This window comes from Crocuta crocuta, unplaced genomic scaffold, assembly GCF_008692635.1.
Source record: "Crocuta crocuta isolate KB4526 unplaced genomic scaffold, BGI_CrCroc_1.0 scaffold218, whole genome shotgun sequence".
NCBI lineage: Eukaryota > Metazoa > Chordata > Mammalia > Carnivora > Hyaenidae > Crocuta > Crocuta crocuta.
In genome coordinates this window covers 9,492,390-9,516,373 of record NW_027533170.1, presented here as the reverse complement: position 1 = coordinate 9,516,373, position 23,984 = coordinate 9,492,390, and the positions used below count along the sequence as shown (strand labels likewise).

At 49.4% G+C, this 23,984-nt stretch overlaps 1 protein-coding gene across 1 annotated transcript in view; it reads left to right on the top strand.

Annotated features, from left to right (window-relative positions):
- Positions 1–7,799: 7,799 nt before the first annotated feature.
- The window catches only part of FLT4 (fms related receptor tyrosine kinase 4), a 42,315-nt gene continuing 26,130 nt past the window's right edge, over positions 7,800–23,984 (top strand). The window contains exons 1-2 of the mRNA XM_077746332.1: positions 7,800–7,866; positions 23,493–23,589. Of these exons, the coding sequence (XP_077602458.1) occupies positions 7,800–7,866; positions 23,493–23,589 (164 nt within the window). The remainder of the gene's footprint in view (positions 7,867–23,492; positions 23,590–23,984) is intronic.

Here is a 23,984-nt window from a genome sequence, read left to right as displayed (position 1 = left end):
GTCGCATTTAAGAAACAAAACAAATGAACAAAAAAAAAAGGAAAAAAAGAGACAAACAACAACAGACTCTTAAATACTGAGAAGAAACTGGTGGTTCCCAGAGAGGAGGTGGGCAAGGGAATGGATGAAGTAAACAAAGGGGATTAAGAGTATACTTACCTTGATGAACACCAAGGAGTGTAAAGAATTGCTGAATTATATGGTACACCTGAAATTAATATAGCATTGTATGTTTATTATACCTCAATAAAAAATTAACTCAAAATCAAGTAAAGACTTGAACATCACATCTGAAACCCTAAAACTCCTGGAAAAAAAATAGACAATAAACTCTTTGATGTAAGTCTTGGCAACGATTTTTTAATGTGACACCAGAAGCAAAAACAACAACAAAAATAAACTAGTGGGACTACATCAAACTAAAAAGTTTTTGTACAGCAAAGGAAATCATACATCCAAAATATATTTAAAAACCCATACAACTCAACAGCAAAAAAAAAAAAAGAAACAATTTGATTTAAAAATGCACAGAAAATCTGAGTAGATATTTTTTTCCAAAGAAGACATATAGATGGCCAACAGTTACACAAAAAGATGCTCAACATTATTAATTACCAAGGAATTCAAGTGAAAACCACAATGAGATATCACTTCACACTTGTTAGAATGGCTATTATCAAAAAAGACAAAAAATAACAAGTTTTGGCAAGGATGTAGAGGAAAAAGAAACCTGATCTACTGTTGGCAGGAATTTAAATTGGTACAACCATATGGAAAATGGTATGGAGTTTCCTCAAAAGGTTAAACACAGAACTACTATACTGTATAATCCAGCAATTCCGCAACTCCACTGCTAGGTATTTATTTCAAGAAAACAAAAACACTAACTAAAAAAGATTATCTGCACCCCTGTGTTCACTGCAGCATTGTCTACCATAACCAAGATATGGAAACAACCTAAGTGTCCATCAGTGGACGAATGGATAAAGAAATGGTGGTATATATATATATATATATATATATACATATATATATATACACAATGGAATATTATACAGCCATAAAAAAGAATTGAATTGTTCCATTTGGAATAACATGAATGGACCTCAAGTAACATAAATCAGATGAAGAAAGACAAATATCATATGATGCCTTTTATATGTGGAATCTTAAAAAAAAAAAAAGTTCGTAGATACAAAGAACAGATTGGTGGCTGCCGGAAGTGAGAGTTGGGGAATGAGAAACATAAAAGAAAAAAAATATAATCAGTTCCTGTATAACTCTTATAATTTATTATTGATCAATGAAGTTATTACTACTGGCTACATGGAAAAAGACATAATAATAATAATGCAAAGGCAAGTCATTGAGTGGGTAATTTTTGCAATGCACATGTCCATTTAAAGCATTTGTATCCAGAATATATAAAGAAGTTCTACAGATTAACAACAAAAAGACAATCAAACAGAAAATAGATAAAAGAATTGAACAGATACTTCAAACCAGAATATCCAAATAACCAATCTACATATAAATGGAAAGTCAATCAAAACGCAAAATCTTCCACTTTCATCTTAAAAAATTTTCCCTCGTAGCATAAGCAAGTAGAAAACTGGACAAAACGTATGAAACAATGCCTTTCACATACTGGACAACAAACCTGGTGAGTCCCATGGGCTAGAATGCACCAGGGAGTTACTCAGATCAGAGGGCTACAAGTTATTAGCAGAGGAAAGGAGTGGAGAGGAACAAAAGGAGGAAAAAAACATGTCTATTTTGCAGAAACAGCAGCTCCCACCAAGGAGACAAATGGCTGGATGTGCTGCCTGATAATTGCCCCATGTAAACCAGTTTGAGGCAGATTGGAGCTGAGGACCTGTGCAGAAGCCCCCTGAGTTGCCTAAAGTTTCCTTTAGCCCATTATAATACTAAAATCTCCTTCTCTGAGTGGGGTTTTTCAGCCATTTTTTGAACATATAATGTATGAACCTACACCTCAGTTAATTAATTAATTAATGCACCCCAAACAGCAAATTTATTGAGTTCAGTTACAGTCCTACAAAATTTTCAACTTTCTAGATCATGGCACAAGGAGAGGAAACCCAAATAAAGCAATGTAAACCTGCCGAACTGAGATAACAGACCTTATGATTAGGGAGGCGGAGGCAGCTGGAAACTGTGGTACAAAATATAGGACAAAATCGAGTTATGCAGGAAAAACACTACAGATCTACAGATGGGTCACCTTACATGTCTGAGTGCTAAGTTACATCTGCCTTTGGACGAGGCAAAACCCCAAAAATCCAGGCAAAGGGCGGCTGGCTGAGCAATTCTCAGAACTCACGAATAGTTGAAAGCAACAGCCAGAATGGAGAGACCTTGTTGTAACCTGAGGCATTTGTTAGAAACCTCAAAACAATGAAGTCTTAGTAGGAGGGTACTACATCTCCACAACAAAGCCTAATAAATGTCCGAAGAAACAAGCCAATCTACAAGCAACCTGTCAGCCAGAACAATTAATACCCTTTGAAGGAATTTTACTAGCCCAGACATTCATCAGTGTAATATTTTTAAAAGTCTAAAAACTAGTACAAATCACTAGACATGCAAGAAGCAGGAAAATATGAAGCAAAACCAAGAGAAAAACTAGTCAATAGAAATAAACCTCTAAATGGAAAAGATGATGGAATTAGTAAAAAATGATTTTAAAGCAGCAGTTGTTGTTGAAGAATTTTAAAAGAAAAACAAATGAACAAAATGACCATAGAAATGGAGGACATATAAAAATATCAAATGATATTGATGGATGGCTCAGTAGGTTGAGCGTCCAGCTTTGGCTCAGGTCATGATCTCGTGGTTCACAAGTTCAAGCTCTGCATCAGACTCACTGCTGTCAGAGCAGAGCCCGCTTCAGATCCTCTATCTCCCTCTCTCTCTGCCACTCCTGTGCTTTTGCACTCTCTCTCTCTCTCTGTCTCAAAAATAAATAAACCTTAAAAAATAAAAATAAAAATAAAACATCAAATAGAATCCTGGAACTAAAAATTATAAATCAGAAATGAAAAGGCCTAATGAAAGATTAGCAGAAAAAAGAAACCAGGGAACTTGAAAAATAACAGTAAAAACTATCAAACTGAAATTCACTAGAAAAATGGGCTAAAAGAAAAAAAACAATTTTTTATTGACAAAGGACTTAAACAAGCATTCCTCCAAAGAAGATGTACAAATGGCCAATAAACACATGAAAAGATGCTCAACACCATTAACCATTACGGAAATACAAATTAAAAACACAATAAGATACCACCTCACACCCGTTAGACGGCTACTACCAGAAGAAAAAAAAAACACAGAAAATAACAAGTGTTGGTGAGAATGTGTGAAAATTGGAATCTGTGTGTACTGTTGATAGAAGACTAAAATGTTGTAGCTGTTGTAAAACAGTATGGAATTTCCTTAAAAAATTAAAAAGAGAGTGATCATATGACCCAGTGGTTCTTTTAGGTGTATACCCAAAGATGTACATAAATCAGGGACTCAAAAAGGTAGTTATACACTCATGTTCATAACAGCATCATTCACAATAACCAAAAGGTAGAAGCAACCCAAGTGTGCATCAACAGATGAATGGATAAGCAAAATGTTGTATATACATACAATGGAATGATATTCAGCCTTAGGAAGGAAGGAAAGTCTGACACATGCTACAAACAGCATAGATGAACATTGAGAAAGTTACGCTGAGTGAAATAAGTCAGTTATAAAAGGACAAATACTGTATGATTTCAATTATAAGAAGTATAAATTTATACAGAGTCATCAAATTTATACAGATGGAAAATACAATGGTGTTTCCCAGGGATTGAGGGGAGGATGAGAGGGAAGTTAGTGTTTAAAGGGTACAGAGTCTGGGTTTTGTCCATCTGGAGATGGACAGTAGAGATGATGGCACAGCAATGTAAGTGTTAATGCCACTGGACTTAAAAAGAGTTAAGATAGTAAACTTTCTGTTATGTGCATTTTACCCCAATTTTTTAAAAATAAAAAGGCTAAAATATAACAGAATCTGAGGAAACTATGAGACATTATCAAGTGATCTGATTCCCAGAAGAAGAGAGAAGTAATAAAGACTTTTTAGACCTACAAAACTTGAGAGAATACATCACTCACAGACTCACACTGAAATATGTGTTAAAGGAAGTCCCTTGGGCAGAAAGAAAATAATACCTAATGTTGATAGGAGATCAGAAATGATAAATATACAATACTTTTTCTTATTATTTATATGCCTTTAAAAGATAAGTGACTGGTTAGACAAAAGGAATGATCAGGTATTGTGGGGCTTATGATAGGAACAAGTAAAATAAATGACAACAATTGCATCAGAGCTGAGAGAGGAGAATGGAGGTAAACCATTGCAAGGTTTTTATAGTATATGTGAAGCAGTATATTATTACTTGAAGGCAGACGATTATGAGTTAAAGATATATACCATAAATCCTAAAGCAACCTCTAAAATCAGAAAACAAAGAGTTACAGCCAATAAGCAAACAAAAGGGATAAAATGAAACCACAAAAGTACTCAATCCAAAAAAGAGAAAGACAAAATGAGGAACAAAAGACAGATGTGATTAATAGGAAACCAAAGCATGTTATCAAGATGACAAATTTAAACCTGGCCATATCAATAATCCCTGAGTGTAAGAGGACTAACCACCTTGGGGGCACCTGGGTGGTTCCTTCAGTTGAGTCTCTGATGGTTCTTTTTTTTTTTTTTTTTTAATGTTTTATTTATTTTTGAGAGAGAGAGAGACACAGCATGAGCAGGGAAGGGTCAGAGAGAGAGGGAGACACAGAATCCGAAGACAGGCTCCAGGCTCTGAGCTGTCAGCACAGAGCCCAGCGCAGGGCTCGAACCCACGAACCGTGAGATCATGACGCAAGCCAAAATCGGATGCTTAACCGACTGAGCCACCCCAGGAGCCTGGAGTCTCTGACTCTTGACTCTTGATCTTGAGCTCAGATCATGATCTCATGGTTTGGGATATAGAGCCTCACATTGGGCTCTGCACTGGCAATGTAGAGCCTACTTGGGATTCTTTCTCTCTCTCTCTTTCTGTTTTTTTTTTTTTTCTCTGTCTCTCAAAATAAGTAAATGAGCTTTAAAAAAATAAATGTGAAAGACAAAACAATTAAAATTTGTAAATGATAGAGGAACCTGGGTGGCTAAGTAGGTTAAGTGTCAGACTTCTGCTCAGGTCATGATCTTGAGATTTGTGAGTTTGAGCCCCACATCTGGCTCTATGCTGACAGCTCAGAGCCTGGTGCCCCTCCGTCTCCCACACTCTGCTTCGCTCTCTCTTTCTCTCAAAAATAAATAAACATTAAAATTTTTTAAATTTTTTAAAACATGCATAGATGATTAAAAAAAATTGTAAATATCTTCATGCCAGAGAGAGATTTCCTTAAAAGGATACAAATAGCACAGCCCTAAGGAAAATAAATCATAAAGGTTCTGCATTAAATTTAACATCTTTTGTCTCACATCCTCCCCACTTTCCCCTCCCCCCCCAAAAAGATACCATTAAGAGGATGAAAAGTAAGATACTGAATGGGAGAGAGGATTGCAGTACCACACTGTGGCCAAGTGTACTTTCTAAAGATGGTCTCAACAGTATCTCCCTTCCCAAATAATCTTTGTCAGTGTGACCTTGCTTCTCCTTATCTAAAAGCTGGATAGTATGTCCCCGGGAGGCTGTAATTACCACTTTGAGACCATGTAGCTTCCAGCTGGTTCTCTTGGGGTACTTACTCTGGTGAAGCCGGCTCTGCTATCCTGAGGGTGCCATGCTGGAAAGGCCATGGATGATTATCTAGTTGACAGCCCCACCTGAGTTCCCAGAAATCAGCCAGCACCACCTGCCAGCTGTCCAACCCAGTCAAGCCTTTGGATGGCTGACCACAACTTCATGAGAGACCCCATGTAAGAACTACCCAGACAACTCCTTCTCAAATTTCCAACTCGCAAAGGCATAAGCAAAACAAAATGGCTGCTGTTTTATATCACTGCACTTTAATCTGTTGCACAGCAATAATACCCAAAACTGGCAAAGGGCTTATATCCAGAATACATGAAGAACTTCCATAAATCAATAAGAAAAAGACAATGGGCAGTGGTAAAGAGCAAATGACTGAAAATTCAAATGGCCAATTATAAAAATGTGTTCAGCCTCAACAGTAATAAGGGAAAAGCTAATGAAAACCATAATGAGATGCCCCTATAAGCCAACAGGAATGGCTAATCTGAAAAAAGTCAAAACTGACAATACTGTGTCAGTGAAGATACAGAGTACAGGGAACTGGTTACACTGCTGTGGAGTGCAAAATAGTACAAATAACAACAACAACAAAATAGCTGTTACGTCCAGCAAAGTTGAAGATATATACTCTCTGACCTGGCAGTTTCATTCCTAGTCCCATGCTTAGAGAACAGAGTGCATGTACACCAAGAAACATATACAAGCATGTTCCCAGCAGCAAAAATTGGAAACTGCTAACAACTCAAACTTCCATCAACAGTAAAGGGACAAGTTAATTGTGGTTTTCACACAGCTACGAAAATGACTGAAGTCTAGGACATCATAGTGGTATAGATGTATCTCACAAAAGATGCTGAGCAAAAGAATATATATGGAATGAATAAATTTAAATAAAGTTTAAAAACAACCAAAACATATAATTGGGTAATAAAAAGATAAATAAAGAGAAGCAGGGAAATGATAAGGCCAGGATTGGTGGGTCATGGAGGATTGTTGGGAGGAGTTTGTGATGGGAAAGGGTGGGGCCTGGAATGTTCCTGACATTCTATATGCCCTGATCTGGGTGGTGTAGACACAGACTTTAAATTTACACTTATAATACATTGATAAATGCTTTTCATATGTGTGCTATAGCTTACAATACATTTTTATTTTCAAACTTAAAATATTGAAACAAAATCAATATATAGTTGAGAAAAATATCTAACTCCATTTATTTGTTGCCTGGTTCCTCCAACATTATTGTTTAAATCATCTGAATAATCACAACTTTCTAGCATTTAATTCTTACTCTCAGCTGAGAGTTAGTGATGGTTGTTATCAACAATCTGGTCTTGGCCTGCGGCCAGGATGAATGGACCTTTGCGTGGGAGTGGGGGCGGGGGTGCTGCTGAAGTGTGAATAAAAGCGGGTCAGGGAGGCTGCGATAGTCATCATCATGGGATTTATTTTTAAATAGGAAAATTCTAGAGACAGAACTGAAAAGAGAAAGGAAGTCTGTGAGAGGGTTGCCAAGTCAGAGAGTAAAGTGTCACCTGATACAAGGACTTATGAATGAGCTCAGAGTAAAACTATTTGGGGAAGATCTAAAGAAGAGGCGGTGCCTGCAGGGCGGAGGTTTGGAACCCTGGACGCCTCACCCAAGGGTACAGCGTCCATCCGTATCACGTAGGTGGTAAGATAAAGCTTACCGAATGTTCTCAAAGATTTGACATACTGTATTCATTGCTTTTTATTTTTCTTACTTTAAACACTGTATTTGGTGATTAAAGGAAATTACAGAAAAATCGTACACCCCGTTACATTTTGTCTAACCTCGACCAAAGCGGGGGTCGTTCCCTTTTTAGCGCGCAGTGAAGGACCGGTGCATTACTTGTATTCTCTGTCCGCCCAGAGGGGTACCGGGGGGTTGTAGGGCGGCCACGTACTTGGAAGGGGGACACTAAGCAGCCTCCAAGCTGCAGAGCGGCACGCGTANGGATGCAGCGGGGAGCCGCGCTGTGCCTGCGCCTGTGGCTCTGCCTCGGACTGCTCGACGGCGAGCACGGTGAGCCCGCCGCCCGCCCGAGTGCGCGGCTGGCTGCGAGGCGGGATACTTCCCCTGGGCGAGGGACGGGTGGGGCACTGGACCCCCGGAGCCGGGGGCAGAAGGGAGACAGGGCTGGGAGCCCGGGGATACGTTCACCGGATGGAGCACGGCCGATCGGGCCTGGGCCCGCCGGGATCAGGAAAGGGCGGGCGGAGACTGCAGCCGGGTCAGGGACCGGGCACCGTCTGCACCGCTGCGCAGGGATTGTGCTCGGGGTCCTCGACCGTCCACCGCTGTCTGTGGCCCAGCTCCCTTGGCGCCGCGCCCCATCGCACTGCATCCTCAGATAGGATCCTTCCCTTGCTGACTGGCTCCCCGGCGGAGTGCCGGCGCTGCACGGCTCTGCCTTCTGACCCTCGCACGACGGGGACCGTACCCGGAGTCCGAGGCGGCAATCCCCGCCGGGCCTCAGACCTGGGTGCGCACTTCCCGACGCCTCCCAGCTGCGCTCGAGGTCGGCGCCCCCAAAGGGCGCTCCGGGCAGGTGTCCACCTTCCCTAGGCCAGAGATTGCGGGAGCAGCGGTGCGGGGACTGCTAGAGACAGAAGCCGTCGGGCGGATTGGGCGCAGGTGCACGTGGGAACTCGAGGGGAATCTTGAGTTGGCAATTCGGGAGCGATCAGCGTAGCGAGAGGCAGAATACCGGCGGTCCCTGTATTTAATGGGGCAGGAGCCTTGAAGGCCGAAATCAAGAGCCTGGACTATAAGGCAACAGCAGCCACAGAAGGAGCTTAAGCACAGGAGAGATAGGGTCCGGTCTGTGACAGGAATATGACCAGAAGTTGCCCCTGTGGGGTTGGAGAAAAGGGAGTGTGGGAGATGAGGGAGGGGACAGAGGGTATGTTTGGGTCGAGATGTCAGGGATAACCCCTCAGGGGGTTAGTGATGATGTGGCAGAAGTCCACGGATGATCTAGTGACCCAGGGAATCAGAGGGTGGAAGGAGGGTCATGGGTCGCCAGTGGTTGGGAAAAAAGTGCTGGAAGGGCGGGAGAGGGAGATGGGGGCTTGCTATTTTTGAACACGGCCGATATTGAATACTGGCTTTACATGTCTTAACTCTTTTAATCTCCCAAGGAAGTGTTAGACCTATTTTATGGATGAGGGAACATAGAATAAAGACATGTGTAACTTCTTCAAGGGTTCCAGAGGCCAGCCGTAAGGGAAATGGTCTGTAGATCTGTAGAATAACAAAGCTCTGTTTTCTATGCCTTCGCAAGGTGAAGGGCAGAGGACGGAGAAGATGAAGGAGGCATAGATGAATCTAGAGGCAGGTTGGAGGAGGACATCTGAGTTGGGGCAGTCCAGAGAAGAGGGGCTGCCCCTTAGTCCTTCCTTGCTCTCCTGCATCCAGCTGAGGTCCAGGCTCTTACAGATATTCGGTGTGTTTGTTGAGTGACTGAGTGAATGCGGAGAGAAGTGAAGGGGGTCAGGCTGAGAATGGGAGACCCCACCTTGAGGAGACATCCAGCAGGCAGTTGGGTGTAGTGTCTGAGGCTCAACAGAGAGGCTGAGCTGGGGAGTTGGAGAAGGAGCAGAGCAAAGGTTCCAGGATGGGATTCCCCCACCCCAGGGAGGAAGCCAGACAGGAAGAGGCTTCCAGGGAGACAGGGAACATACTGCAAGGTGTTAAGAACCAGAAGAGCCTGGTGTTGGGTGCCCAGGAGGTGAAGGAGGGAAGACAGATGAGTCTAGTCCTATGGGGAGTTCGGGTGGTTCTTACCAAAGTTCAGGCAGTGAGGAGGAGGAGAGAGGATGTTAGCTGAAGGGGCCCACAGAGCAGGATAGCCCAGGCTGGATCAGGGCATGGCTGGTAGGAAATGAGTCCTGCACTTGCCCTGAGGAGCTCCCAGCCTGATGGGTGATGCTGGAGCAGACGCACAGACACTTAAGTGCAGCCAAGTGTCAGGGCAGCCAGAGTGGATGGCCAGGAGCTGGTAGGTGAGAATCTTGGGAACCCTCAAAGGTGTGCAGTTAGTCCTAGAACCACATTTTTGTCCCAGCTCTGCCCCTAAACTCCTGGCTTTGCGGCCTGGGCCTCTGTCTTCCTCTCCCTGCACCTCAGTTTCCCCACGCATAGCAGTGCAGTGGGCGAGTGCTTGAGGGGCTGTACTTGGACCTGACTTTATGGCTTGAGGTCCCAGTTGAGTTCCAAAAAGCTTTGCCTTGGCAGTGTCCCTGTGGAGAGAGCAAGTGCCAGAAGATGGGCCCAAGAGGGTGGAGAGCCCCTCTAGAGAGGCTGTTTGTGCCGTTGGACAGTAGGCACAATGGCTCAAGGACAGGTAGGGGAAGCAAGTGACTGCTGAGCAGCTGGGCTGCCCTGGCCTAAGGATGGTGGGTCCTGCCAGCCAGTCAGCTCTCTGCTGTCCCTGTTACTCATCCCTGAACCACCCAGCTGTGGACAGAAGTGTGGGAGTAGGATGGGGGATGCAAGTCAGTGCAGGCAAGAGGTGGGGGCTGGGACATCTTACTTGGTCCTGTGGACCACTGGCCCTGGCTCAGTCACTGTGGCTGAAGGGCTGTCTTTCTCCACAGTGCCTACACGACCAGGCACCACACTAAGAATGAGGCATAAAAAGCGGATTATGTGGCCAGCTCCCCACTCTGCCCCAGGCAGTGGGACCCCAACCCAAGGAAGGAGACTGGGGTTCTGTGCAAGTCGCAAGCTAGGGTGCCAGCTCAGGGAGGATTTGGACCAGCCCCAATCTGCAGGGGTTTCCTGAGTGCCAGGCTGGCAGGGACACAGGAATGGTATCTGTATCGTAGGGATGCAGGTGCTCAGTGACCCCCATGAGGTCCAGTTGGGAGCTGTGGGCTGCACAGGAAGGTGGCATCCTTTCCAGCTCAGGGCTTCATGGAGGGGTTTGCAGACTCCAGGGAAGGGAATTCCAAGTAGGGCAAAGAGCCCCTGAAAGGTTCAGAGGTGGGAAAGTGTAGATGGTGTATGGGGACTCAGGGATAGTCAGATGACGCTAGTCTTGGGAGGGATAGGGGGTGGAATGGGGGGAGGGAGGCTGTTGGAGGTGGCAGGAGCCAGCAGCACACCTGGAAAGGGGATGTTCTGGACAGGGAGCCACCCGGTCAGGTCCCCTGAAAGGATTGCCCGAGGGGCAAAACCAGATGGGAGCCCACGGCAAGGACGATACCACAGGGGAGGAGGCCGCAGGGAATGGTGCGGTGAGAGGGATGTGTGCCAGTCTCTGGCTTACGCCCAGATGGAGGAGGGGCGCATGTGGGGACAGAGGAAGTGCTGCCCTGGGAGGCAGGTACTCCAGGTGGAGGTGCCCAGCAGGACTTCCTGGGAGACCCCATCCATGCAACTGGACCAGATAAGAAAGGAGGAAATTTGGGAGTGCTTGAGTGTAATAGGGCAGAGGAGAATCAGGGAACCCAGGGAAATTAAGTGGGAAGTTCTTCTCTGTGTCTGGTTTACACTCTTCCTGCTGTCATTTGGGTGTTTTCCTCCACATGGCAGATTTCAACCCCCCTAGGGCTGGGCCTGGCCTGGCCCCCATGGCTCTCTGAGATGCCTCTCGGAGAGGGAGGTAGGCAGAGGGAGGGGTCCGGAGAGCCCCTCACACTCCCCGCACTGCCTTCTGAGCCAGAGGCAGCGACGTGTCCAGCTGGAGCCAGGGATTCCTGAGTTTCGATCCTTTTCAGACACTGGCTTCCTCTGGGATCTCGGTTTTCCGGTCATGCCGAAGGGAGAAGTCTGGGAGCAGGAAGGTGCGGGCACTCAGTGCTGGCAGTAGCTGGGCCTGGGTGGGGCGGCAGCAGGCACGCCCCGGCTGGTTCCCCGCGCCTCAGGCCACCTCCACCCCACCCCCAGGCCAGGCCAGGGTGGGGGTGGCCCCACCAGCAAGTGTAGGTCAGGGTGGCGAGTGGGGGAGCCCCGCCACGTGGCCAGCGAGGTCAGCAGGGGTTCATGGGAAAGGACTTGTCGGCCACAGGAGAGGACATCCTGCCTGCGTTTCCCTCTTCCTGCGGCAGGAGCCCACGGCCCCGATTTAGCAGCACTGGGGGGCCACCTCTGAGGCAGCTGGGCTGTCCGATAACACCGCCCGTCCTGCCGCCGGGGAGCAGAGCCCTGACCCCAGGCAGGCCAGGGCAACCGCCTGGCATGGCTGCCCTGCACGGGGAGCTCAGCATCTGCCAGCTTGCCCCTCCCCCCAGGTCGCCCTCAGGGGGACTCAGGCAGCCCGTGCTCCCACTCCGCCCTCCCTGAAATTGCCTCCACACTGCCCCAGTGGGACCTCTAGAAAACAGATCTGAGCTGACCAACTTCTTGACCTTTCCCGCTGGGGTCCCAAAGCATCCCTAACCACATGTCCGCCTAGCCCACACCCACCACACAGCCCAGCCCCCCAGCACGTGACCTTTCTCATACTCTACATACACCTTGTCCTTCACCCGGCCTTTGGGAGGCTGCCAGGAGCTCCAGGCTGGTGGAGGATGGGGTTGTTCCAAGCAGGTGGGTGGGAGGGGGCTTCATTCCCACTCGCTGTGTGCCTCGGAGGCACGGGATGCAGGCTTTTAGGCGGTTCCAGCAGGGAGCATTTATCCTCAACCAACCTAAAGCCCCATTCTCATAGGCACCTTAAATTCTACCGAATGGAGATTCCTCTGTATTAAGCAGCACGCAGGCACACACACACACACACACACACGCGCGCATTTGGAGCGTCCAACAGTGGGCCTTGCCTTAGTATAAAATGGTAAATCAAATTGCTTTACCCTGGGGTGTGTGAAGGTTTTAGCTTTGTGTCATAGGCTTATGTGCCCATTTTGGTGATGAGGAAATTAAGGCCAGAGGGGTGAAATGGATCACAAGGTGCTAGAGCATCAGGAGCTAGAGTATCTGGTCTCAGATGGCATGGAGCAGGCAGTGGCCCACGTTCCCCAAGGAAGAGTTTAGAGTGGGGGACCTTGGGCGCTCCTAAATTTCTGACCACCTCTTGGACATTTTTATCTTTGTTGTCCCAGAGACCTTTCAAAAGCAGCATGCCTCACAGACATGTTGCCTTTCCCCAAAGTCTGCCCCAGGCCAACGTGCCTAACTCGAGGCAGGACATCTCCATGTCCATCCCTCACCTCTGCACCTGCCCACACACTGTGTGCTGTCCCTTTGCCCCCTAGATCTTCGGGAGAGTGGGGGGCAATCTCAGGACAAGTCTCATACTCGGGATGCCACCATTAAAGGCGAGCATAAACTCCCCCATCCTTGCATGAAGCAACCGTCAAATGCAATGAACCAACCACTGCATGGAGCTGCAGAAACATGCTATGCGGCCCCAGTGAAGGGGGCGGGACCTCAACACGCACCTCTAAGGTGGGGTACGGGTCATCTGGAAGACCAAGCAAAGAGCTCAGCTTCTGCCCCCAAGCAGTGGAATAGTTTTAGACAGGACAGTGACTTGTGTTCTAGAAAGATAATCTAACCACTGGGTAAGATCTGGACCAGTGGGAAGACACTGGCATGGCAGGGATGGACTTTGAAGATGGCCAGACAGCAGGGGACTGGAGGAAGGCAGTCCCGAGATCCGGCTATCTGGGTGGAAGGCATCCACTGCTAGATGTGTGCATGCTAGGTGTGCAAAGTCCTCTGCCAGGGAGCAGGGAGAGAAGAGGGATAGGCCTGGAGCCCCCAGCCACCCTGCCTTTGGTGCTGCATCTGAGAATGGACAGACATCGCGACCAATGGGCTATGGGGGATGGGCAGAGTCAGGAATGCCTGACAGGTGACCGGCCCTAGGATGGCAAGTGTGGTGGAAGGGAGAGCGGTGCTTCCAGGGTTGAAGGAAGGAAGATGGTCAGATCAGCTGAAGGCCTTTACCCATAAACTGCAGAAACACAAATAATGCTGTCCTGTATAGAGCGAGTGGTAGCTTCCCATAATCCTGTCCCCCAGAGCTCATCTCTGAGCAGCAAGTTAACCTCTGTGCCTTAGTTTTCTCATCCTCAAAATGCCATGAATAGTACCCACCTCAGGGGGGCATTAAAGAAGTGTGGTGTGCATAAGTGCATATGCCTAGGCAGGCACACAGAAAAGTGCTAAATCTGTGTTTGCTACTATTATCCTAAATAGGATGTATGGTATAAGCAGAATTTGGGGGTCAAAGCGTGTGAGCATTCTTTTATAACAATGAATGCTTGTATGCCCACATTCTTGCCAACACTAGGAATTCTCTGTCCTTCAAACACTTGCTCATCTTGTGGGGTGGACAGTTGTATGCCCTGTGGCTCCAGCTGTCCTGCCCAGTGGTGAGTGGTCTGGTAGGAGGGCAGGGGGTGTCCTGCCAGGAACATCTTGAAGCAAGGCTCCCCCCACCCGGACCCAGGGCTGGAGCTCAGGAGAGCTGCTGGGGAGAGTTGGGGAGCTCAAAGGTGGGCTCAGAGCCATGAAGGTGTGCCATCACCAGGAGAAGGAAGCACCCCAGGGAGCAGGGCCAAATGTCTGAGGCTGACCTGTGACCCGGGACCCTTTTCTGTGACCTCATTGCCCCACATCAGTTCTGTCTACATAACAGCCCAAGGTCAGCCATACTCTGGCCTTGCACATTCCCTCTGCCATGTCTCTTCTGGAGCAAACTCCTACTCAGTCTACAAAGCCCATTTCAACTCACCCCTTCCTGCCAGCACGGCTTTCTCTAACCACAGCTTGCTTTCTCTAACCACCCCCCGTCCCGCCACCCACCACCACAGCTGTGACATGCAAAGCGCTCAGCAGGCAGTGACAACCAAGGGTTCAATGTGCAGGGGTGAGCAACAGTTCGTTCTTGCTATGGTTCTTAATGTGGTATTTTGTCATTTGTGGTTCCCTGTAATCCTGGGAACAATTCTCATTTGTCAAGTGGGAAAACTGAGGCTTAGAAAGAGGAAGGGACTTACCCAAGGCCATACAGCCAAAGAGTGGCATTGTGGAGCACACTAGCTCCAAACACATTCTGGGAACGGTCCCTCATTCCAGCCATCTCAGCCCTGTAGGGTCAGAGAACTGTGGCCTCTTGACCCTACCCTTGACCTCTAGAGGCACAGAGGTTACCAGCCAGGTGTGGGGGGACTCTGGTACTGAACACCTCCATGCCTCTCCGCCAAGGGTGAAAGAGAGAGACCTGGAGCAGGTGTCCCCAAATCTACCCAGCCCTAGGACAGATGCATAGAGACCCCAAACTCAGCCTCAACTGGCCAGCTGTCTCCCATGTTTCTCCTTCAGTTTGCCTCCAGTCTGCAGCCATGGGCCTGGCCCCTGGCTGCCTCTGTCCTTCTGGGCATAGCTGCTAAGAAGAGTGTGGATCAGACTGGCGTGACTGCCACATAGTCTCCATCACCCACAGAGTGACCATGACATGTCTGTAGGAAGAAATTATCAAATGAGATAACCACTACCACTACATTCTGGCAGTGTGTGGGGGCACCCTGAGCTCACAGACAGTCTTGACATCATCTCCAGGTTGGCCATGCTGGACTCGAGGACAGAGCCATGATCCCCAGGAGCCACCCGATGATGCAAACCCTCCCCATATGGTGGGTCAGGGCCAGGGTAGGGACAATGTGCTCAGTCCTGTGTCTTGGATCAGGAGCAGCGATTCTTCAGGCACAGAGAGCAGGGAAGAACAAAGTGTACAACCTGAGGCCAGCAGGGAGGTGGGCAAGGACCTGATGGCTGCTGGCTATAGCAGGAGCATTGGGAGGTGAAGCTTGCCAAGAGGGCGGGGCCTGTTGGGATAGGCATCACCCTGGTGGCCAGGCCAAGAGCATACACAGCTCCAGAGGGCCATGAGCATTCAGTGAAGGTGTCCTCAGGTCATGACATCTATCTGGATGAAGGACAGATTGGAGGCCAGAAAGGAGGCTGCTGGGGAGCAGGGAGGCAGAGAAGCCAGCACTCAGGGTAGTGGTGGGAGAGAAGGGGACAGAGAGATGTGAGGGCTAAGTACTGGGGAAGGCTGGGCCTGGACTTGGCCAGACTTGGGGTCCTGCACAGCTGTCAACCTGCTGCTGCTATGGGGCTGGGAGACTCAGTTTCCTCATAGCCGACTAGACTCATGATTCTTCCCTTCCTCCCAGGCTGTGTTAGGATCAAATGAGGCAGTGACTGCAAGGTCATGGTCAGTGCCTAATGAACAGGACTTCCCACACCTCCACCCCCTGCCACTCATCCCTCACCCAGGAGCCCTGTGTGCTGCTCCCACAGCCAGCTGCCTGTGGCTGACTCCTGGGTCTCCACTGCCCAAGGCTGCTGACAGCACAGAGAAGAGGAGGTGTGCACTCTGGCCTCCCTGACCTCGGTCCGGCGCCTGCCCCGACTGCTCTGTGCAAGCTGGGGGGCCAGGGCCGCCAGCCAGGGGAAGGAAGAAGCCAGTTCCTGGGCCAGGAACAGGAAGGCAGGGGGAGTGCGGCAGAGGCCAGGATGACAGCGCTTCCTGCTGCGGGAAGGGAAGGACAGTGGGGACAGACAACAACCAGGCAGGAAGGATGCATCTTCTTTGGGGTTACAGGTGGGGGTTGGGCAGCATGGAGCCTCTGGGCAAGGCAGTCATTGGACCAAATCTGCCTTAGCTACTCAGCATTCTGGGATGCACATGGTTACCAGGGGGCTTGGTCTTTAAAACTGGAAACGTATTTTCCAGAGGAATGACAGGGTCTGACATAGTTCCAACCTAAAGGAAAACCTGAGGTTTGTTTAGGCAACCAGTCAGCCATCCACCTACCCTTCTATCCACCAATCCATGCATGTAACCATCCATCCTTCCCCCCTACTTCTTTCTATCCACCCACCCATCTATCCATCCACCCATCCATTCTTCCATTTATCCATCCTTCTATCCATCTGTCCATCTATCCTTCTATTTCGTTATATTTTTCCTTAAATAGTTTATTGTCAAGTTGGTTTACATATAACACCCAGTGCTCATCCCCACAAGTGCCCTCCTTCATGCCCATCACCCCCCTTCCCCTCTCCCCCACCCTCATCAGCCCTTAGTTTGTTCTCAGCATTCAAGAATCTCTAATGGTTTGCCTCCCTCCCTCTCCCCCACTATTTTTCCCCTTCTTCTCCCACTTCATCCTCTGTTAACTTCCTCCTAATCCACCTATATGTGCAAACATATGGTATATGGTCCTTTTCTGCCTTATTTTGCTCAGCATAACACCCATAATTTCATCCATGTTGCTACAAATGGCCAGATTGCATTCTTTCTCATTGCCATGTAGTATTCCATTGCATAAATATATCACATCTTCTTGATCCATTCTTCAGTTGATGGACACTTAGGTTCTTTCCATGTTTTGGCTATTATTGAGTGCTGCTATGAACTTTGGGGTACATGTGCCCCTATGCATCAGCACTCCTGTATCCCTTGGGTAAATTCCTAGCAGTGCTACTGCTGGGTCATAGAGGAGTTCTATTGTTAATTTTTTGAGGAACCTCCATACTGTTTTCCAGAGGGGTTGCACCAGCTTACATTCCCACCAACAGTATAGGAGGGTGCCCGTTTCTCCACATCCTCGCCAGCATCTAATAGTCTCCTGATTTGTTCATTTTAGCCACTCAGACCAGCATGAGGTGGTATCTCAGTGTGGTTTTGATTTGTATTTCCCTGATATCTATCCTTCTATTTAGCCATCCCTCCTTCCACTTTTATCCATCTCCTGTCCATCCATCCATCCACCCATCCTTTCATCTATCCATCCTTCTATCCACTGTCTATCTATCATCCTCCCTTTCATCCATCTTTCCATCCACCCATCCTTCCATTCATCCACCCACCCTTCCATCCATCCATCCATCCATCCATCCATCCATCCATCCATCCATCCTTCTATCCATTTGTACATCTGTCCTTCCATCTAGTCATCCTCCCTTTCATCCATCCATCCACCCATCCTTCTATCCATGTATCCATACTTCTATTTATCCATCCATCATTATTTGTCTGTCTGTCCATATGACAGTCCAGCTAGTCATATTTTCTTTCATTCATCCATGCACCCATATTTACATCCATTCATTCATTCATCCAACCATCCATCCAGTCATCCATTTATTCATTCAACAAGTATTTACAGAGTCTTGATTCTGTACTAGATGCTGTGCTAGATAAGGGGTGGGGTAGAAAAGGAAACTGTACTGGTTCTTACCCCATTGAAATTTACTGTCTAGCAGAGGAAATGGAAAAACATAACTTAAACAAATAAGTAAATAAGATAATTACAAATTGTGACAAGAAGGATGAAGGAAGTAACCAGGAAGTTAAGATGAATATTAAAGGGGGACTTAGGTTTTAGAAGGGTTGAGAAGTTCATGACTAAGCTAAAGCCTGAAGATGAGAAGAAGCCAGCCTGTGCAGAGCATGTGAGAGGAGGCAAATTGGGAGGATGTGTGCAGAGGCCCTGGGACAGGAAGGAGTATGCATGTTATGGAACAGCCTGAAGGGCATGATGGCTGGAGGACATAAACACAAGGTGAGGGTGGCCCAAAAGGGAATGCAAAGGGATCAGGGGCCCAGCCACGGAGTTTGGATTTTCCTGAAAATGAAGTGGGAAGTCACTGAAGGGATTTAAGCATGAGCATGATATGGCTCGTTTCTATTTCCTAAGTTTCACTAGCAACTATGTGGAGGACTGAAGTAGGGGAAAAGTAGGCCCAGGAGCCCACTTTGAGGGCAAGTGCAGTTGGACAGACCTCAGTGGGAGAGCAGGGCTGGCTCTGGGGTGCTTTGGTGGTCAGTGATTGGCCAGGGTGAGGAGAAGCGGGTCCACAGCTGCTCCCATATGGAAAGATGGGAACTATCAAGGAGAAGCCTTGGGCAGGGGTGAAGAGGGTGTGAGTCTGGAGTTCAGCATCAGAAATGTGGGACTCAGGGTGTCTTTAGGGTGGCTAAGTGCTGCAGTAGCTGGATACTTCAGGGTGGAGTTGAGAAAAGGACAGGAGGTAGAGACTCTGGAGGTATCCAGACACTTAGGGGAGAGACCTACAGAGAAAAGAGTGATGAGCGGTACATGTGGTGCTGGGCAGAGGGGAAGGAGGAAGATAAGAGGACAGTGAGCTCACAGCACGTGGCAGAGGAGGAAGCAGTCCTCCTCTCTGCCTGGAGCACCCATGGGTCCCATAGCATGGAGGTCATGGGATGCCTTGACCAATGGCTCCATGAAGCATGGGGTTGGGGGAGAAGGAGGTCTGCACCCCAGAGGAAGGATGGGCAAATGTGAGAAGAGAAGGCAGCAAGCAGAGCTTTTGCTGTGAAGGGAAATTAGAAAGGGGGAAAGGGGCAGGGGCTGGAAGGGAATAGAGGATCAAAGAATGGGGGGGGGAGGGACTTGTTTATAGAATGGGAGATGGAGATCTTGACCTTGGGAGTGGAAGTGTCAGAGGGTTTCCAGGGCCCAGGTAAGGGGTGTGGAGTTTGGATGGGGAAAGATGATCTCCATCTGATGGCTTTACTTCATTAATGCTGAGAGTGAGGGAGAAAGGAACGGCCTGAACTTCAGTCCGAGGGCTCATTTAGGATCTGCCTACAGGAAAAGAAGGGGTTGGGACAGCAGCACAGGGCTCTGGCTTTGCTCTGTGTGCTGAGCCACTGAGGGCCATGTTGGTGCTGCAGGGTTGGGGTGGAGGGTGAGAGGCAAGGAAATGATCAGGATGATGGGCTGAAGGCCACACTGTGCCAGGACAGGGGTGAGGCCAGGGAGGGGGTTACCTATGGGGAGAGGTCCATGGACTGGGAGTTTTGATGAGGCTAACGGATTTAGCAGATGTGGGACAAGGATATCTAACAAGAGTAGACGGGGAAAGCAGGACAGGAAGGCAGGCACTCAGTAATGGTGTAGTTCTGTTGAGGACCAGATCCAGGGTGTGCCCAGGAAATGAGTGGCTGAGAGGAGGAGGAAGGACAGTGAAGACCACAAAGGCCAGGACCCTGGTGAGTCATCCATGTGGATGCTGAAGTCATGGGGAATGGTGTGAGTTGGGGTTGCAGGAGCTAGAAAGCCAGAAGCAGAGAATGAAGGGAAGTGACCAGGACGGCAGCTGATGACAGCTTTAGTGGGGAGTAGGTGGTACCATCAGAGAACAGAGATGACCACAAGGAGCCCTCCATTACCAGGCATGTGTGGTGGAGAGCACTACTGCCCCAACGAGAGTGGTGGCTTCAGAAAGCCAGGTGTTTTTTTTTTTTTTAATTTTTTTAAAAATTTTATTTCTGAGAGAGAGAGTGTGTGATCAGGGGGAGGGTCAGAGAGAGGGAGACACAGAATCTGAAGCAGGCTCCAGGCTCTGAGCTGTCAGCACAGAGCCCGACACGGGGCTCAAACCCACGAACCGTGAGATCATGACCCGAGCCAAATTCAGACGTTTAACCGACTGAGCCACCCAGGCAAGGTCTACAGCAAAGTCTGCTGATTATGCAGAGCCTGGTGAAAGTGAATGAAGACAGGGACACTGGAGGCAGAGAGAGGCTTGCACAGATGGATAAAAGGGTTGGCAAGGACAATGAATGGTCTGTCTGTTTAGTACAGTGATATGGATGATTCCTTTGGTAGTATGGTGGCTTCTATGGAGGAAGATCCTACAAGATTCATTCCCTATCCATCAATCCACTTCAGCATCCACCTTTCCACGCACAATCCACCCACCCATTCACCCATCCACCCTCCATTCACCAACCCACTCATCCATTCATCCTCCCACAGTCTACCCTCCCATCCACCCATCCACTCCACATCCACCCATCAATCCCCATCCATTCATCCATGCGTCTACTCCTATCCGCCCATCCATTCCTATCCACCCATTCACCCCCAATCCACTCACCTATCCAGCCGTCTACCCCCCATCCATGCCCCATTCACTGATATACCCTCAATCTATCAATCCATTCCCATCCCCCACTACTCATTCATCATTCCATCCATCCACTATCCATCTACCCACCATCAATCTATCCAACTACCCAACCACCCATCCACCCTCCCACTTATCCACCCACCCATCCATTTGTTCACCTGATCATCCATCATCCATCTTAACATTCTTGAATCAATCCCCTCAATCTTCGGTGTACATCTCCTCTGAACTGAACTTAGGAAGAAAAATAAAATACAGCCTCTCTTCAGACATGACCAGAGAACCACAAATCAGTCTGAGAAGCATTCTAACAGCAGGGCTCAGGAGGCCAAAGGTGCCTAAGTAATGATGATTGCCCCACCATAGGGAAGAGACATGTGAACTAGGCCCTGAAGAGGGGGCTCCACGGGAGGGAAGGAAGTACAAATGTCCAGGGCGAAAAGACAAGTGAAAGCAAAGACTTCAAGATGTGAAGAGTCTGGCCCTTTGGGACAACGGTGAGAACTCTGTGCCTCTCCGAGATGTGTCAGGAGATGAAGCTGGAGAGAAGGGCAGTGGGCAGAAAAGAAAGTCCTGGCATGCTCTTACTTTATCTTAGAAGCAAAAGGGAGCTTCCAAGGAAGCTGGGCTGACCTCTGCCACAGCTTCTAACCAGCTCCTAACCACGGGTGTGCCTGGATGTGTACCCCAGAAAAGGGGACCCTGGGGGTCCCAGGGCAATGCTGCGGGCCTCATCATGGGACATGTGCAAGCCTGGGGCAGGTGGGTGCTGACCGCCATCCTTCTCCTCTGGTGCCCACACACCACCCTCAGGTCTGACCCTTAACTGATCCACTAGGAGGGCCTGTTCTTTCTTTCCTCACAGGTCCAAATCCAAGCCCGCTGACCTCCCTCTTCTGTAGTTCAGAGGCCAGCTGTCTGCTTGGCGTGGCTTTATTCACTTTCCTCTACCTGGAAAATCCTATTCCTCCTTCAACACCCAACTCAGAGGTGCCCTCCCAGGATTTCTTCCTAGCCCCTAACCACCCCAGGGGAGGCTCCCTTCTGCAGGACACCCCCTTCCCAGCAGCTCTGGAAGTGTGCAATAGGGGCTTGTGTGCAAGGAAAGTTAACACACGCCCTGGGGAGGGTGGAACTAGTGGCGAAGCCCTAGCCTGAGTGCCAGGAGGGGGTGCACTGGATTCAGGTTAAGGAGAGAGTATGCAGTGGTCACAGTGGCCAGATGAGGAGTTGCCTTCTGAGAGAGGTGGTGAAGTCCAACTGGATGCGCTCAGTTTCCCTATCTGTACAATGGGACTAAATGCTCAGTGAGGGCCTTCTGCCTCTGCCCCACAGTGGTGTGGTGCTTAGAAGGTTTTGGCCAACAGGAGGCATGGAAGGGAGGGGCGAGCCAGGCCCTGGCTAGTGCCCTTCTTGTCCACATGATGCTGAAATGGGATCTGGGTGTACAGAGTGTGCCATCCTGGTACACCCTAGGGCGGGTCGGGGGTTAGCATGGTGTAGAGCCAACTATGGTGGGGGTCCCCTGGGATCCTGCTCCCGTGGTAAGCTGCCAGGGCAGGACACCGGGGATCAGGGAGGTGGGCAGGGAAGAACAGAGGAGCTGGACCTGTGGGTCAGTAGTGAGCTGTGTCCCCCAGGAGGACGGGGACATGGGATACAGTGCGTTGGGGGGAGGGGGACAGGACACAGCCCTGGGCCTCCAGCCATGCAGTCCTCTCTTCCTGTTGTCTCAGGATGGTCCTGGCAGGATGCATCTGCCAGAGTTCCAGGTCCAGACCTCCCCCAAGGCCTGTTCCCACCCCTACCGGGATCTCTGACACACATACACGCCCATGGGCACGCACATGCGGACGTGTCAAAGACACACACATCCACACACAAAGCCACACACACCACTTACACACCAGTCCACACACAGATCCATGCCCCAGATACACACACACACACACACACACACACACACAGACCCACACCTGTCACATGCTATCCTGCTGAAAGGAGAAAGCAGGGCAAGAAGCTGCATGGGCGGCAGGGCATCAGGAGGGTTTTGGAAGCAGAGTTATTTGTGTGTTTGGGGTCGAGCCCTATGGGAAGGATGGGGAATGAGGCAAAGGGTGTCGGGGGCAGCTGAGGCATCCAGAGGGGGCTGCAAGGGTGGACCGAAGCAGGTGGAGCCAAGGACACAGGAGGTGGACTCCATGGGGCCTGGGAGAGGGTGAGGTCAGGGGCAGAATTGGCAGGGGCAGGGGAGTGGAGGCCCTTGGTTCTGGGCATTTGGTGAGGGTCTGTGCTGTGCAGGACCCCCTTATAAACAGTGACTGTGTGTCAGGGTTCAGGAGGGAGAGCCCTTCAGACAGTCATGTGAGGGTCACCATGCCAAGGTGACACACTCCGGGCCTCCCCCAAGTTAGAATCAGGCCTGTGGTCTCCCCCACCAACTTCATGTTGGCAGCTCAGCTTATGTTAGTTTACGGGGGCAGAGATTGGGGTTCAGTCAGGTCAGGGCTAACCAGAGGCTGGGCCCAGTCTGTTGCCAGGGACAAGGGCCAGGGGGCAGCCTGAGGTGGAGATCCCTGGTTGTCTTGGGGCCTTGAAGGTGCCGCCTAGGGCCAAAAGCTGGGGCAGCCCTGACCTAGAGGGGTATGCTCTTGTGGGCAGGGAAGGCCCATCAGTCCCAGACGGACATCACCATGGGAACTCGCCACCCAGTGCCATACTAACCCTGTCTCCCTCCCCAGGCCTGGCGAGTGGCTACTCCATGACCCCCCCAACCCTAAACATCACGGAGGAGACATACGTCATTGACTCCAGTGACAGCCTATCCATCTCCTGCAGGTACTCATACCCCTTCCAGGGGATCAGGGGCCAGGGTCCCTCCTACAGAAGGCCAAGGCAGGAGAGGAGAACCTGGAAGGCAGCCCCTCCCGAGGGCAGAGGGACCTCAAGGCTTAGTGGGGCTCCCGGGTTGCCTGGGTGCGGATCCCTAGAGACACAGACTATCCCTTGCCCTGCAGACACCTTGCACCTGCCCCCACCACAGACTGATTATCCTGCACTCACCCCTGGGTCACTCCACCCTGCCCCAAGGCCACTCCATGCCCTAGGTTACCCTGCATGGATCCCAGGTTCCCTGCATCCACTCCCACTACCTCCATTGGCTCCAGGCCCACCCACACAGACCTCAGACCTGCTATCCTCCCTGCAGCCCCAAGGATGATTTGCAGGCTTCT